Below are 14,160 nucleotides of genomic sequence, written 5' to 3'. Positions count from 1 at the left end.
AGCCGGAGCGGGGCTCGCCCCTCGCCGGCGCCCGCCGCTCCGCCGCTGCCCAGCGCTCCCCGGCCCCCCTCCGGGCCCCCCGGCTCCCCGCGGCCGCCCGTCCGGGCGGGGGGGGGGGGAGGGAGGGAGGGGGAAAGAGAGACTCGGTGTCATCACCATCCATTGTCAGAACGGGAGGAAACTGGAATCCAGCAGCGGCGCGGCGAGCAGCAGCTGGGCGGTCACATCTGGGGATGCAAAGCCGACCTCCCCCTCCTCCTCCTCCGCCTCCTCCTCCTCCTCTCTCACCCGGGAGCACTTCCGAAACCACTTCGCCTTCAGCCCCTGCCTCGGCCAGAGGTTTCATTTTTTTTTTTTTTTTTTAACTGATTATTTACGGAAGCTGGAAGCGTGCGAGGGGGGTGGGGTGGGGTGGAAATAGCGGCTGCTTCTTTTCCAGGGATTTATTTAATGGGGATGTGTTCAAGGCAAGAGAGAATTCAGAAGGATATCGACGTCGTGATCCAGAAGTCCAGAGCCGAGAAGGACTGCCTGTTTGCAGGTGAGTTCTCGTCTGCCGGACCCCGGGACCCGGAGCCAGCCTCCCCCGACCCTGCCCAGATTTCTGACCCCGACGCGTGGAGCTGGGGCGGTGGGGCTGCGAGTCCCCGCTCCGGGTGGGTGCGTTTTGGAAACGGCTGCGGCGGCGTGAGTTGGAGCCCCGAGAGAATGGGGGGCGGGGGCGCGGACCCCGTCTTCCCTCCCCTCCTCCCCCCCACCCCCCACCCCCGTGCAGCCCCTCCAGGCCCGGGCAGCCGCCGCGGCCGAGCGGAGCCGGCGGCTTTGCGCCATCGGCCGAACGGCGGCGGCCGGGGAGGGACGGGCTGCGCCGCCCCGCGCCGCCGAGGCCCGGGGAAGGCAGCGCCCGGCCGGGCTCCCGCCCCCTCGGCCCGCGAGCCAGCGCGCAGCACGAGTCCCCGGGGAGGACGCGGACCCCCGGGGGGCCCGGCCGCGGGGTCCCCCTCCGTCCATCTTTGCTCCCCACCCCGAGGCCGAGGACGCGGAGTCTGGCAGGGCTGGCTTCCGGCTGCCGGGCTGGGAAATTCCCGCCGTTGTCATGGCACCCGGCACTTGTTGCGGGGGGCGGCCTCCCGCTGCACCCCACGGGGTGCTCCCGCAGCGCCTGCCGCCCCGCGGCCGCGCTCGCCCCCAGCTTCCCTCTCGGTCGGGCCTCCTGGGCTCAGACCAAATAGCAGGTCCCAGGCGGAAAGGGGGTTAAAAACAGCCCACCGGGGTGGCCTTTAACACGACTTTCCGTTTCAGATTTCAGATACTCAGACTCCACCTTTACTTTCACCTACGTTGGCGGCCCCAAAAGGTATTTGTGTGTATGGAGTTGCTTCATTTCCTGTCCACACTGTGTGTTTCCTTTGTTCCTAGCCTGTTCCGTGTTTGGGTGTTTCTCTGGTTTCAATCTTGGGGCTGCTGTCTAGCTGCATTACAAGACCCATGTTCCCCAATCTTATAAAACAGAGGGCAAAGAAATAGGTTTGAAGTTTTTTTGTTTGTTTGTTTGTTTTTCTAAAGCTACGCTACACGCGATGAGCAGAACTCACGTTAAGAAACAGTTCTGCTACGGTGGTCCATTGCTCTTTGGGCGTTCTGGATTTGACACATGCGAGCTGGGGCAAAATTGGAATATTGACCATGGAGGGAAACACGTAAAAGACATAAAATGTCACAAAATAGTTTGCTTGACAGTGGTGATTTTTCCCATGTGCTGGGGCTGTGTGTTTCCATGTTCCTGAAGGTTGCCATAAGCATGTGGTCTGCCAGTTCTGCATAGGTTGCCTTTTTCCTCCCCCAAGGAGGGGTTATTTTGGTTTTCACATTTAGTCGTAGTAAGGATTTTTGAGAGTTTTATGTAGCTAGAGTGGATGACTTTTTCTATTGGGGAAAGATGAGAGGTACATATTCTAGTAATGAATTTTCAAGGCTTTGATGCAGCCCAAATCCAATTTTGTACTGAGAAAGAATTAGCATCAAAAGTTTCTCCGCAAACACACTTTGCTGTTTTAATTTTTTTGTGGTTAGGGTTTTCTCCTTTTATCCTTTTAGGGAGAACTGATTTGAAAGAGCTGTGGCGACTGACTTAGTCTTCAGAGAGTCCTCAGCCTAGCCCTGTTGTTAGGAGTTGACTTTCAAAATAGCTTGACCACATTCCAAAATTTCTCTTAGCTAATGGAAACATTTATGAATATAAACACTGCAAAGAAGCTTTGGTCTGTAGATATTTTTTAATGGTTATCCTGTACCCAAATACAGTCACTGTAAGTCCCAGGACTGGTATAACATTGATTGACTCGTTGTAAATGTATCAGTGAATTATCAAGCTTCATTATCTTTGGGAGAGAGTGGATTACATTATTTCTTAATTTCTGAGAGTACCATCATTTTTGTAATTATGGATCAAATTAAATTAGAGGATGTTTGATTAAATTAGTGCTGTGCCTACACTTAATGTCCACAGGACATTAGTACATGATTAATATACTCTTGGATTATTGTAAGGGCTACAACATGCTATGTGGCCCTTGAAAACATTCCCAGGCAATCAGGTGGAGTCAGTTGTCAGCTTCCCTTAGTGGAGTGTAGGGGCAAGAATACCCTAAGGGGGCCTTTCTTTGATGTTTGTGTGTGTGTGTGTGTGTGTGTGTGTGTGTTTCCTCTGTAGCCCAGCTGCTGTGATTTCTGGTAAGACGCTTGTGTTCCAGTGTCTGTATGGGGGTGCGAGGACGTCCTTGCATCTGTTAGACATCTGTTAGATACTGCACTTACGAATCTTTATTAGCAATTACCGAGCTGGAGTTCAGTAGCTGGAGGTGGAGAAGTTATGAATGTCTCCAGGATCAAGTCTAAGGTGTTGGGATGAATAATTAACTAATTAAGATAACATCAGTTTTCACTGTAGAAACAAGTACCAGGATGGCTTTTAAAGTAAGGAATGTTTCCTTGCCTATGTTACTCTATTAAGAGGTAATGTTTTTCCTTTGTGCCTATTTAAATATCTGGGACTTGTGTGTGTAATTGGAAAGAAAAATCGGCAGAGCTGTATGATTGCTTTGTTTTTTTCAGAGGCTTTTTCTCCAGTGCAACAAATATAAAGTTGTTTAATACAGGACGGTAGGAAATCCCCTTATGTTTGTATTCGGGGACAGAGATTCTTTTTTCCTTAAAAGCGTATTGCTTTCATTATCCATTTTGGAGACCCACAGTTATTATCCACTTCCTAACCTGACATGCCTATCAGCTATTTAGAAGTAAAATATTCTTGCTGGATCTTGATTTATTTACGTATTTTAAAAATTGTTTTTGAGACAGTCCTACCGTAACCCAGCCTGGCTAGGGACTCACTACATAGACCACTCAGGCTTTGGGTTTGTGTTTGTTCTGCCTCTGCCTCCCGAGTGCTCGAGTTACGGATGTGACCAACTACACCACCTACTTCTGTCTCGATTTAACGTGCTCATAGCATTGGATTTATGTTGTCATTGCAAATAAATTAGACTTCACTTGAAGGAAGTCTTCTATGGAGAATAGTACATGGCTAACTTGAATTTTTTTTTTAACTGCTATTTAATTTAAACCATTAGAAATAAGTTTCAATTCAAGTTGTAGATAAAATTTAACATAGCGTTTAATATCGTGCACTCTCTAAGAATGAATTATGTGTCTCAAACATATAAAAATTGATCACTCATGTTACTCTTAAGGAATACCGAGCTTTCGTTTTTGCTCTTTTTTTTTTAACTTCAGTGTTTCTGTAGATAAGTGGAAATGCAAAAAGATGATTTGATTGTTATGCCTGCGTATAAATAGGCCTTGTAGATTAGCCTTCCCTTAAATGGTCCTCATAGGGGCACAGTAATATTAAGTTAATATTAGGTATCCTGCCTTGGTGGACTCGAGTTGAGGGGTGAGGAAGAGGAAATGGTTGGATGGAAGTTGAGAAAGCACGTGGAGTTCCTGTCCTCACTTGTTGGTGTGATGAAGCTAAGAAGCAGTTCAACACGCGTGACTTGGCCACATTTACACAGTTAACTTGAGGGAGCCAAAGGTGTGCATCCCTGTCTGTCACAGCACAGAGGCACAGGCTGCTTCCTGTACACGGCACCCTGACCTTCCCAGGAGTGCAACCAGGTTCGCATGAGCAGAAGAGACCACAGAACTCTGCAGACACTTGTGATGTTTAATGTCTGTTCCTGGGGAAAGGGCGTTACATACTGAGAACGCTGATTTTCTGGGCGTCTACCCCCACTTGACATTTGGCAGTATCTGTTACTTTTTAACCCTTTCATTCTAGCAGTGTTCCCTATAACCCCCCTCATTCCCACCCCTGAATCCCAGGGCTGCTTGATTTCTGACATAAGAATAGGCCTCAACTGTCTACAATTTAGAATTCATGCAAAAATCTTTTTTTTTTTGTACTCTGTCATGTTTCTGACCTCCTAGCATTTTTTTTTTTCATTTATGAATTAGCAGGACATTCCCTAAAACCTCAAAGAATTGGGGCTCTGATTTTACATCTTGCCTGTGGTTAGACATGGAGTTAGTGCCAGTAGAAGCAGAAGTGATAAAATGTGTGGAACCAGATAGCAAGGAGATAGGAAAGCAAACAGTCTCTGGGGTCAGAGACCAAGAACCCAGTTGCCCAGAAACAGGACTGCAGATTGCTCTCCGATTCCCTGAGCTTTTAACCATGGAAACATTATGAAAATAAAGTCGAGATTTCAAAAACAGAAAAATCAAGAGTTTGATTGTCAGAAGTTTTTGGGTGGGTTGGTAAAATGGCGAAGTTGGTTAAGGCACCTGCCAGGAGTCTGATGACCTGAATTCAGTCTCTGGTGCCCACACAGCCTAAGGAAAGAACCAATTCCCTGAAAGGGTCCTCTGGTCTAGACCTGTGTCCCGTGGCTTGTGCCTGCGCAGGAGTTTGCATGTGCTTGCATGTATTCACAGATGCAGACAAAATAAGTTAAAAATACTTAGAAAACAAGACATGCCAAAAGGAATAAAAATTAAGAATGCTACGGAATTCCTCCAGCTTCTCTTAATGTTATCAGTTTCTGCATTTAGGATTTTTGTGTTTATATACATATAAAATATACACATCCAAAAGTTGAATTATATTCTTCTGAGAGGTCATTTGTATGTGTGTGTGTTCTAAGGAATTGAACCCAGCGTCTCTTACATGCTTTACAAGCCTTCTACCACTAATACTCATCCCTCCCCTTATTTTTACTGTGTATATTGAAAGTGTCCCACTACCCAGGCTAGACCTGAACTCACTATAGCCCCATCTATATTGCCGTTGTGATATTTCTCTCGCAGCTTCCAGTGGAGCTGACGGTATAACCTTGAGTCCCTGGTGCTGGCTGAGACGTCACATATTAGAACATAATATTAATGGTTTTCCTTTAAAAAGGACATGGGAATGGTGACATGTTTCTTGAATGGAGGGATTCCTAGCCAAAAGCGTGACTGCACCTTAGGAAATGTAATATTTAAACTGAGAATAACCATATACCTAAAATATTGACACCTGCGAGTCTAAAGTAGGAGAGTTAGGAATTCCAGGCTAGTCTCGCCTCCGTATTGAAACCCTTCTTTTAAAAAAATTCTGGTTTTTACATTAGATATTATTAACTTTGAAGCACATTATCTGGCCCAAGTTGTGCACTTGCCTGGCCTTGTGGCCTCAGTCTGTGGTTAGCTTTCCTTCATGATGTCACAGGTGGGTTGACGTCTTCCTTGACCAGAGAACTGCTCTGGAGCATTGGGTAACTGTAGTAGTCCTCCTTGGAGCATAGGCTACCTCCTGATTCTCAGCACGTTTTGCCTGTGTCCATCCTCCTATATTCTGCCCTCCATTCCTTTACCGTGGACTCCTTAGGCATTACTTATGGTTGAGATGCGTGCTAAGACAAAATTCTCATCTCATGTCTTTCTCTGGAGCCTCTCCCTGTAGGAAGTGATAGATGTTTCTAGAGCTATGTCATATTACGCAGATGCTCCCCCACATGTAAAGGGGCTACGCCTTCATCCATCCACAGTAAGAGGAGATTATGGTGGGTGCATAGGCATCTGTAATGCCTAACCTGCCCATCACCCTGGTTAACAACACAGTCCATTGCTAAGACTGGGCTTTCTCTCATGATTGAAGGGCTGAGTTGAAGTCACTGAGCATCATGGGAATTCATCAGATATCTTAAAGCTAATCTGGGAAATGATGAAAATTAAAAAGTAGGAGGAAGTTTTCTGCTGACTGCATATTGGTTTTGCATTTTTATAAAGTGGAAAGTTTAGGTTAGACCTTTGTACATTAAGGACTGTCTGCTGTAATTAATTACTGCTTTACATCTCTTTGTAAGCATTTTAGAGAAGGGATTTTGTCCCATTCACTGTGGTTTCCCTCGCCCCTTGAACACTGTCTAGTGTGCTGTTTTTTTTCTCCATGAGTAGATGTTTTATGAATTATGAAATGAATGCTAAAAAATCTGCCAGGCAAGAAGGAATTTTCTAACTTAAAAGACCAAATATGGAAATACTTAAACACTTGAGTCCTCACTTTGGTAATGCCACTTGCAACAGAATTTCATATGAATTCAGTGTGACAAAAGTTGCCTGGCCAAGCTATAATTCATGTTTTCCCTCTCGTATTCAAGATGCTTTGGATGGAGGGGTCAGAGAGACACATAATGCCATTGTTTAAGGTAACACTCCATTTATTTGATAGACTAGAGATTTGCACTTTTAAAAGAGTCCAATTTTAAAAAAGGCAGGAGTCCTGGTGACCAAGCCAGTTTTTAAAAGGCTTTAGGCCACCTGGGTCCTCAGTGTGTTAATTTCATACACATGGTTGGCCATAGGGAGAGACGATCTATACAATTGCCAAATGGCATTTGTTTTCTTTGGATTTCATAGATTAGGTGTGTGGATGTGTGTGGTGGGGGGAATGTTCATGCCATGAACATGATGTGGCCCAAATGTGAAAATTGAAGGACTGTTTTTTGTTGTTGTTTTTTAGCCAATTCTTTCCTTCTACCACATGGGTTTCTGAGCATTGAACTCAGGTCACCAGGGTTATTTCATAGGGTTGACTTTACCTACAGAGCCAGCCCTGGACTTGCTTAGAAAGGAGAGTATATGCATGCACAAGGGTAAGGAATCTGAAGGGTGAAAGTAGTTATCGAATCCTTTAAAAAAGGTTCTGTTATGTAAGACACACATATGTACTCATCGTAGAAATCTCAGAACATGCAGTTATTTGAATCATCAAATACTCATCAGGTGTCAGAAAAAAACGGTCCCCATTTTAAAATAGAAAATTAATGTTTTTCTTTTGACACTGGGGTCTTGCTTACCACGATTTAAAGTTAGATTAGTTTTTATCCAAAATACTGGTTCTTAAAAGTATCTTCCTTAAAGTGCTGGAGTGACCAGAGAAGGGAGTATGAAGGAAACTGAGTAAGTAAATGGGGCTCTGGTGATGCTCCCCTCCCCAACTGACTTAAGTAATCTATAGTTTAGCATGAATAACACTTTATTGTAGCGTATGTATTTATGGTGTGTGACCTTTATTTTGTGGATTAAGGCAATACTATTCGTGATACTTATTTTGCAGAACCAAGTCTTCGAAAGGCTCCTGCTGCCCTTCTTTCACCCCTGTGCTTACACTAAAGGCATTTTGCTGGTTACTTTACATTTTATTGCTAGAGAAATTGAGGGTGGGGTAATTTAAAATAGGTTAGCATTTGCACAAGACAATAAGGCTACAGTTTTGTACAAGTCAATGTTTATATAAGGTTTAGGGGAATTGGTTCAACTGGCCTGATCAGAGTTGTTGGGAATATTTGGAGACAGGGAGGGATTGCTAAGGGATGTTTTCCAGGGTTGATACTGAAAAATCTACTGGTTGGCAAGAGATGTGGCTGGGCCCAGTGTAAAGCATAACAGTTGGAAAATTATGTACCTTGGCTCTGGAATATTTAGGCAAATATTTAATTCCTCATCATTACTCTGCAGCATTAAAAAAAAAAAAAACTCTAAGTGAAATTTCATCAATTCTGAAAATATTTTTAAATTCTGTACCCAGATTTGCCTTTGCCTTTTTGTAGCTTCCTGTAGGTAAAACTTGCTTTAAGATAATGGCCACTGATTTAGAAGGTTTACTTTAGGTATTGACAGTGAGATATTTTTATTTCATTACTAAAACATCATTTTCCTGTACCTCATTGAACACCAGTAGGAAATAGGATAATAATTATTCCTATGTTAGTATTTGAGACAAGGTCTCACTCCAAAGGACTGGCTGGGTCCTTAACTAGAAATCCTCTTAGCTGGCCTTTTCAGTGCCTGCATTAGAGATGTGTGTCACCACATTAGACAAGAAATTTATTTTCTGAAGTTTATTTTTGCACGTGTATGTGTAATGCCTGTCACGTCGGAGTTCTCCTGTAGGTGCTCACGTGCCAGGGTGCGTGTGTGGGTGTCAGTGGACAGCTTCAGGCGTTGGGTTCTCAGCCTTCACCTTGCCTGAGACACTGTCTACTTGCCGCTTTTCCATTGTATGTACCAGGCTTCACATGTCCAGCAGCCCCTTCCTGAAGTTTCATCCACCCACTTAGGAATTGCTCTTGGCACCAGTATCCCCCAGCATTTGTTGGCCTCAATTTAGACCACTAGCACTTAAATGGAGTGGCCTTTAAGAATCCTGATTATTATATTCTATCCCATTCAATTTTCTTACCAGTTGTTGTAAATTATTATTATTTAAAGGTGGGATCCTACTCTGTAACTCTGGCCTGGAACTTGCTGTATAACACAGGCTAGTCTGGAATTTGGGGCTATCCTTCTGCCTCTTCATTTAGAGTGCTGGGATTACAGGACACACAACCATACCCAGATGTCTTAAATGTTTCCATAAGCATACATTTAATCATATATGCCTATTCAGCAGCTTTCAAATATGACCTTTTTTTTTTTTTTTTTTCCGAATCAACCTTAAATTTCTGGTTTGGCTTTCAAGAACCACTTTCTGAATCCGCCCCTCTTTGGGACATCTCCTGCTTCTAAATACTGACTTTCTTTTGTCTGTTTACTGACTCCCATCTTTCCCTGTTGAACAGCAGTTCGATTAATTTAGGAGACAGCTGTTGAAAGCTAATTGATAGTAAAAATTTCACTTGCATAATGTAGCTGGTTTGGATAGCAAGATTGGATTCTAGTATCATAAGTACAAGTTCATGTGCGTTTTCCTTGCCCAAGAGTGGCATGTCCACTCATTCAGGGATGTAGGGTGTTTAGAGATGAGCAGAACAGAGTAAGAGAGTGAGAGGACAGAGTAGAATCTGGGGGGATAAGACAGTGCATAGGTTGTCTCCTTGTGTGCCTGTGTCTTGTAAACTTCTCGACTGAAAGTCCTGAACATCTCATTTGAATATCAGTGAGAGGGAGTTTGGCGGAGATGCTGAGAACCGGGGTGTCAGAGCCTTACAAGATAGCTCTGTGGTAGAGCACTTCCCTTGCATGTGCAAGGCCCTGAGTTCCATCCCAGCGTTATCTGACCAAAACTGAAACAGTAAAATGGAGGATGAAAAATGATTCCATAATCAGTTTTAACAGGGAGGAATCCACTGAAGCCCGTGGCTGTCAGGTCAGTTCTCTTTGGACAGAATTAACAGGACTTCCCTCAAAGTTTCCTTCTCAGCCCTTTGAAATGTAGTCTGAAAGATGAATTTTCAACCAGCTCTGAAGTCTTCTGCTTATTTTCACCGTGGTAATAGAGTGTGCTGGCACCTACAGGCATACGGTTGCAGTGCTCAGAAAACTGAGGCAGAAAGTTGCGAAGTTCTAGCTCAGCCTGCCTGGGGTGCGTAGCAAATTCAAGGGCAGCCTAGCTTGCTTATATATTGAAACCCTGTCTCAAAGAAAAACACCAACCAACCAACCAACCAACCAACCAACCAACCATCTATCTGCACAACAGCCAGACTCATCAGCTTCTGTCATTGATTTATCTCTATTCAACCCATAGAAGCTTTTCTTTAAGAAGCATTGATAACTTACTCAGGATGATCTTTTCCAGTTCCCACCATTTACCTGCAAATTTCATGATATCCTTGTTTTTTTTGTTTTTTTTTTTTTTTTTTTTTTTTTTTATATTGCTGAGTAATATTCCATTGTATAGATGTACCACAATTTCTGTATCCATTCCTCAGTTGAGGGGCATCTGGGTTGTTTCCAGTTTTTGGCTATTACAAATAAAGCTGCTGCAAATATGGTTGAACAAAGGTCCTCATTGTGTACTTGAGCATCTTTTGGATATATGCCTAGGAATAGTATAGCTGGATCTTTAGGAAGCGCTATTCCTAATAGTCTGAGAAAGTGCCAGATTGATTTCCAAAGTGGCCGTACAAGTTTACATTCCCACCAGCAGTGGAGAAGGGTTCCCCTTTCCCCACAACCTTTCCAGCATGTGTTGTCACTTGAGTTTTTGATCTTAGCCATTCTGATGGGTGTAAGGTGAAATCTTAGGGTTGTTTTGATTTGCATCTCCCTGATGGCTAAGGACGTTGAGCATCTCTTTAAGTGTTTCTCTGCCATTTGATATTCCTCTGTTGAGAATTCTCTGTTTAGCTCTGTATCCCATTTTTCAATTGGATTACTTGACTTGTTGCTTTTTAACTTTTTGAGTTCTTTATATATTCTGAATATTAGGCCTCTGTCAGATATAGGGTTGGTGAAGATCCTTTCCCAGTCTGTAGGCTGTTTTGTTCTGGTGACACTGTCCTTTGCTCTACAGAAGCTTTTCATTTTCATGAGGTCCCACTTATTGATTGTTGCTCTTAGAGCCTGTGCTGTTGGTTTTCTGTTCAGGAAGTTGTCTCCTATGCCAATGAGTTCAAGGCTCTTCCCCACTTTTTCTTCTAACAGGTTTAGTGTGTCTGGTTTTATATTGAAGTCTTTGATCCTCTTGGACTTTAGTTTAGTGCAGGGTGATGAGTATGGATCTATTTGTGTTTTTCTACATGTAGACATTTATTTAGACCAGCACCATTTGTTGAAGATGCTGGGTATTTTTCCATTGAATGGTTTTGGCATCTTTGTCAAAAATAGGTGTCCATAGGTGTGTGGTTTTATTTCGGGGTCTTCTATTTGATTCCATTGATCCACCATTCGGTTTCTATGCCAGTACCATGAAGTTTTTAGTATTGTTGCTCTATAGTACAGCTTGAGACCAGGGATGGAGATACCTCCAGGAGATCTTTTATTGTAGAGAATTGTTTTTAGCAATTCTGGGTTTCTTGTTTTTCCATATGAAGTTGAGAATTTTTCTTTCAAGATCTGTAAATAATTGTGTTGGTAATTTGATGGGAATTGCATTGCATCTGTAGATTGCTTTTGGTTAGAGGGCCATTTTCCCAATGTTAATCCTGCTAAGCCATGAGCATGGGAGATCATTCTTTTTTCTGATATCTTCTAATTTTTTTCTTCAGAGACTGGAAATTTTTTCATACAAGTCTTTGACTTCTTTGGTTAGGGTCACTGATTGGCCTGCTCTTTGATCACCTCCTCCTTAGGGGAGAGCAACCTTACCAGGCCACAGAAGACAATGCAGCCATTCCTGATGAGACCTGATAGACTAGGATCAGAAGGAAGGAGAGGAAGTCCTCCCCTATCAGTGGACTTGGGGAGGAGCATGTGTGGAGGAGGGGGAGGGAGGGTGGAGTTGGGAGGGGAGTAGGGAGGAGGCCATGAGGGGATAGAAAGTGAATAAATTGTAATTAATAAAAATTAAAATAAAAATATACAAAAAATAAAATGACAAAAAAAAAGCATTGATAAAATTAGTTGGTTTGAAGTGTGGCACCTGAGGCTCAGAAATCACTACGTTTTCTGATCTTTTATACCTGTGAAGAAAAATGCTGGAAACACAAAACAAGAACAAGATCATTTATTAAGCACACAGCCTCAAATGTCTTAATTATAAATCCAAACCATAATAAGACAGAATGGTTCCAGAGAGATACATCAATATTTTGTTTGGACATTATTATTCTAGTTCCAAGTAGTGTGCCTAGATGTAGTGAATATTTATGTTTCTTTATGCCAGAGCGAGATTATTTCCTATATTGTACGAAAGCGGTTCCCAAACCGTTTTATTAGATGTAAGGACTGTGGTCAGATATGTCAGGAAAACGCTCAGTTGGTTGTAATTAAACCATTTCCGTGGTAAGATTCGTAGAGTCTTTTATGTAATGGTTCACATTACATATATTCAGGAGATGAATGCAGTATTCAGGGTTGTTCAGACTTATTTGATTACAGATCGAGACTGTCTCAGGAGAGTTGTTTTATGAAAAGCACTTTGGCAAACTGTGAGTCTTTCGTCATTGAAAATAACAGTGTGCTGTGCATGGAAATCACAGATTCTTATTGAGCCCTGAAGAATTTTTTTAGCATTTTATTATGAATTTGTTTTATAACAAGGAAGGTATTGATTAAAAGGCAGCTGGCATTTCATGGCACTAACTTTTCTGCATGTGTGTTTATTTCTGTGGTCCTCTCTCCCCTTTCTCCGATTGAACCAATTTCTTAGCTATTAAAGCCTCGAGGTTAGTAGAGGCATCTTTCGTGCGTGAGTAGATGAGAAATCAGATTTAAGGAAGTGTTGAGGTAGCTGAAGTGCTCATTATCCTTTAAATTCTGCTGCTGTGGCCGCAGTAGAGTATATTAGTGAGCATTCTGGTGTAGCATCCTTTGGAGAAGCCCGCAATGAAGGAACTCTGGAATTTGTTCAGATATTTCATTTCTTTGATAAGTTATGTTGCGAGAGAGAAAAAAAGTAATGAGGGAAAATATCTCTAGTTAAAATAATTTCCTTCAAGTGACCAAGGGAGAAATTTGGTGAAGAACAACCTTTCTTAAGCTTTTTTTTTTTTTTTTTACTATTAATGAGGGTAAATATTACTGTGTTTTGGATATACTGATTGTGCTTGTGAGACAGGACCTCATTATATAGCTCAGGCTGGCCTGGAATCTCCGCTGCGGCTGTGTCGGCTTCCCATGTGCTTGTCTGCACAAGTGTAAAGTGCTGAAAGTGCCCCTTTAAAAGGTGTGCCTGCTAGTTAGCCTTAGGAAGCCCTGGGTCACTTTTGCTGATACTTGTTTCAGGTGCGCTGTGGTGGTCTCGGGGCTTGTCAGGTGTCTTGGATAGTTCATGATGATCGTCACTGTCATCCCATAAGAATGCTCCATGCCTTTTATGATTCAGGGAAACCACAGGCACATTACAATGACAAATAATCTATTCATTTTAGATTTCTTTCTTTTTTTTTTTAAAGATTTATTTATTATGTATACAATGTTCTGTTTACATGTGTGCCTGCATGCCAGAAGACACCAGATCTTATTACAGATGGTTGTGAGCCGCCATGTGGGAATTGAACTCAGGACCTCTGGAAGAGCAACCAGTGCCCTGAACCTCTGAGCCATCTCTCCATCCCCATTTTAGATTTCTTATTTAAATGAGCAAACTCTTAACTGAATGAATTGTTCATTTCAACTGATGAGTCAGCACACACACACACCTTAATTTTGTTTCCTTTTGCTGTAATAAAATACTCTAAGCAAACAAAACAAAACAAAAAAAACAAAAAAGAGAAGCAAACAAACAACAACAACAACAAAATAAACCAAAAAGCAAAACAAACACAAGGAAGAATTTATTTTATTCCACAATTCTAGGTTACAGTATGTCTTGCAGGGGAAGTCAGGACAGTAGGAACTTGAAACACCATCACAATCAAGAGCAGAGAGAATAGGTGCATGGGAGCTTATATTCAGCTCACTTACTCCACTCTTACAAAGCCTAGACCCAAACCCAGGGTATGATGCCGCCCACAAGGGGCCAGCCTTCGCCCCTTCACTAAAGTAATCAAGACAGTCCTCCTCCACCCTCTCTCACACCCAGGTAGATGTGTCTGCATAGTAACCTCATCTAGACAGTTCTTCCTAGGCTATTCTCAACCAGTTAACAACTAAAAACTAAAACTAACCCCCATACCTCGCCTTTGACCTAAGAGCAGACTAAGGTATTAACTATTGACTTAGGTTGGA

General features: G+C 42.8%; 1 protein-coding gene across 1 annotated transcript in view; it reads left to right on the top strand.

Moving 5' to 3' along the window:
* The first annotated feature begins 135 nt into the window (after nt 1–135).
* Nucleotides 136–14,160, top strand: part of Parp8 (poly(ADP-ribose) polymerase family member 8) — a 169,302-nt gene continuing 155,277 nt past the window's right edge. The window contains exons 1-3 of the mRNA XM_055603471.1: nt 136–339; nt 440–541; nt 1,303–1,357. Coding sequence (XP_055459446.1) covers nt 234–339; nt 440–541; nt 1,303–1,357 — 263 coding nt within the window. The 5' untranslated portion in view covers nt 136–233. The remainder of the gene's footprint in view (nt 340–439; nt 542–1,302; nt 1,358–14,160) is intronic.

Source organism: Psammomys obesus, unplaced genomic scaffold (assembly GCF_907164565.1).
Source record: "Psammomys obesus unplaced genomic scaffold, mPsaObe1.curated_primary_1811, whole genome shotgun sequence".
NCBI lineage: Eukaryota > Metazoa > Chordata > Mammalia > Rodentia > Muridae > Psammomys > Psammomys obesus.
This window is presented reverse-complemented; position numbering and strand designations above follow the sequence as displayed.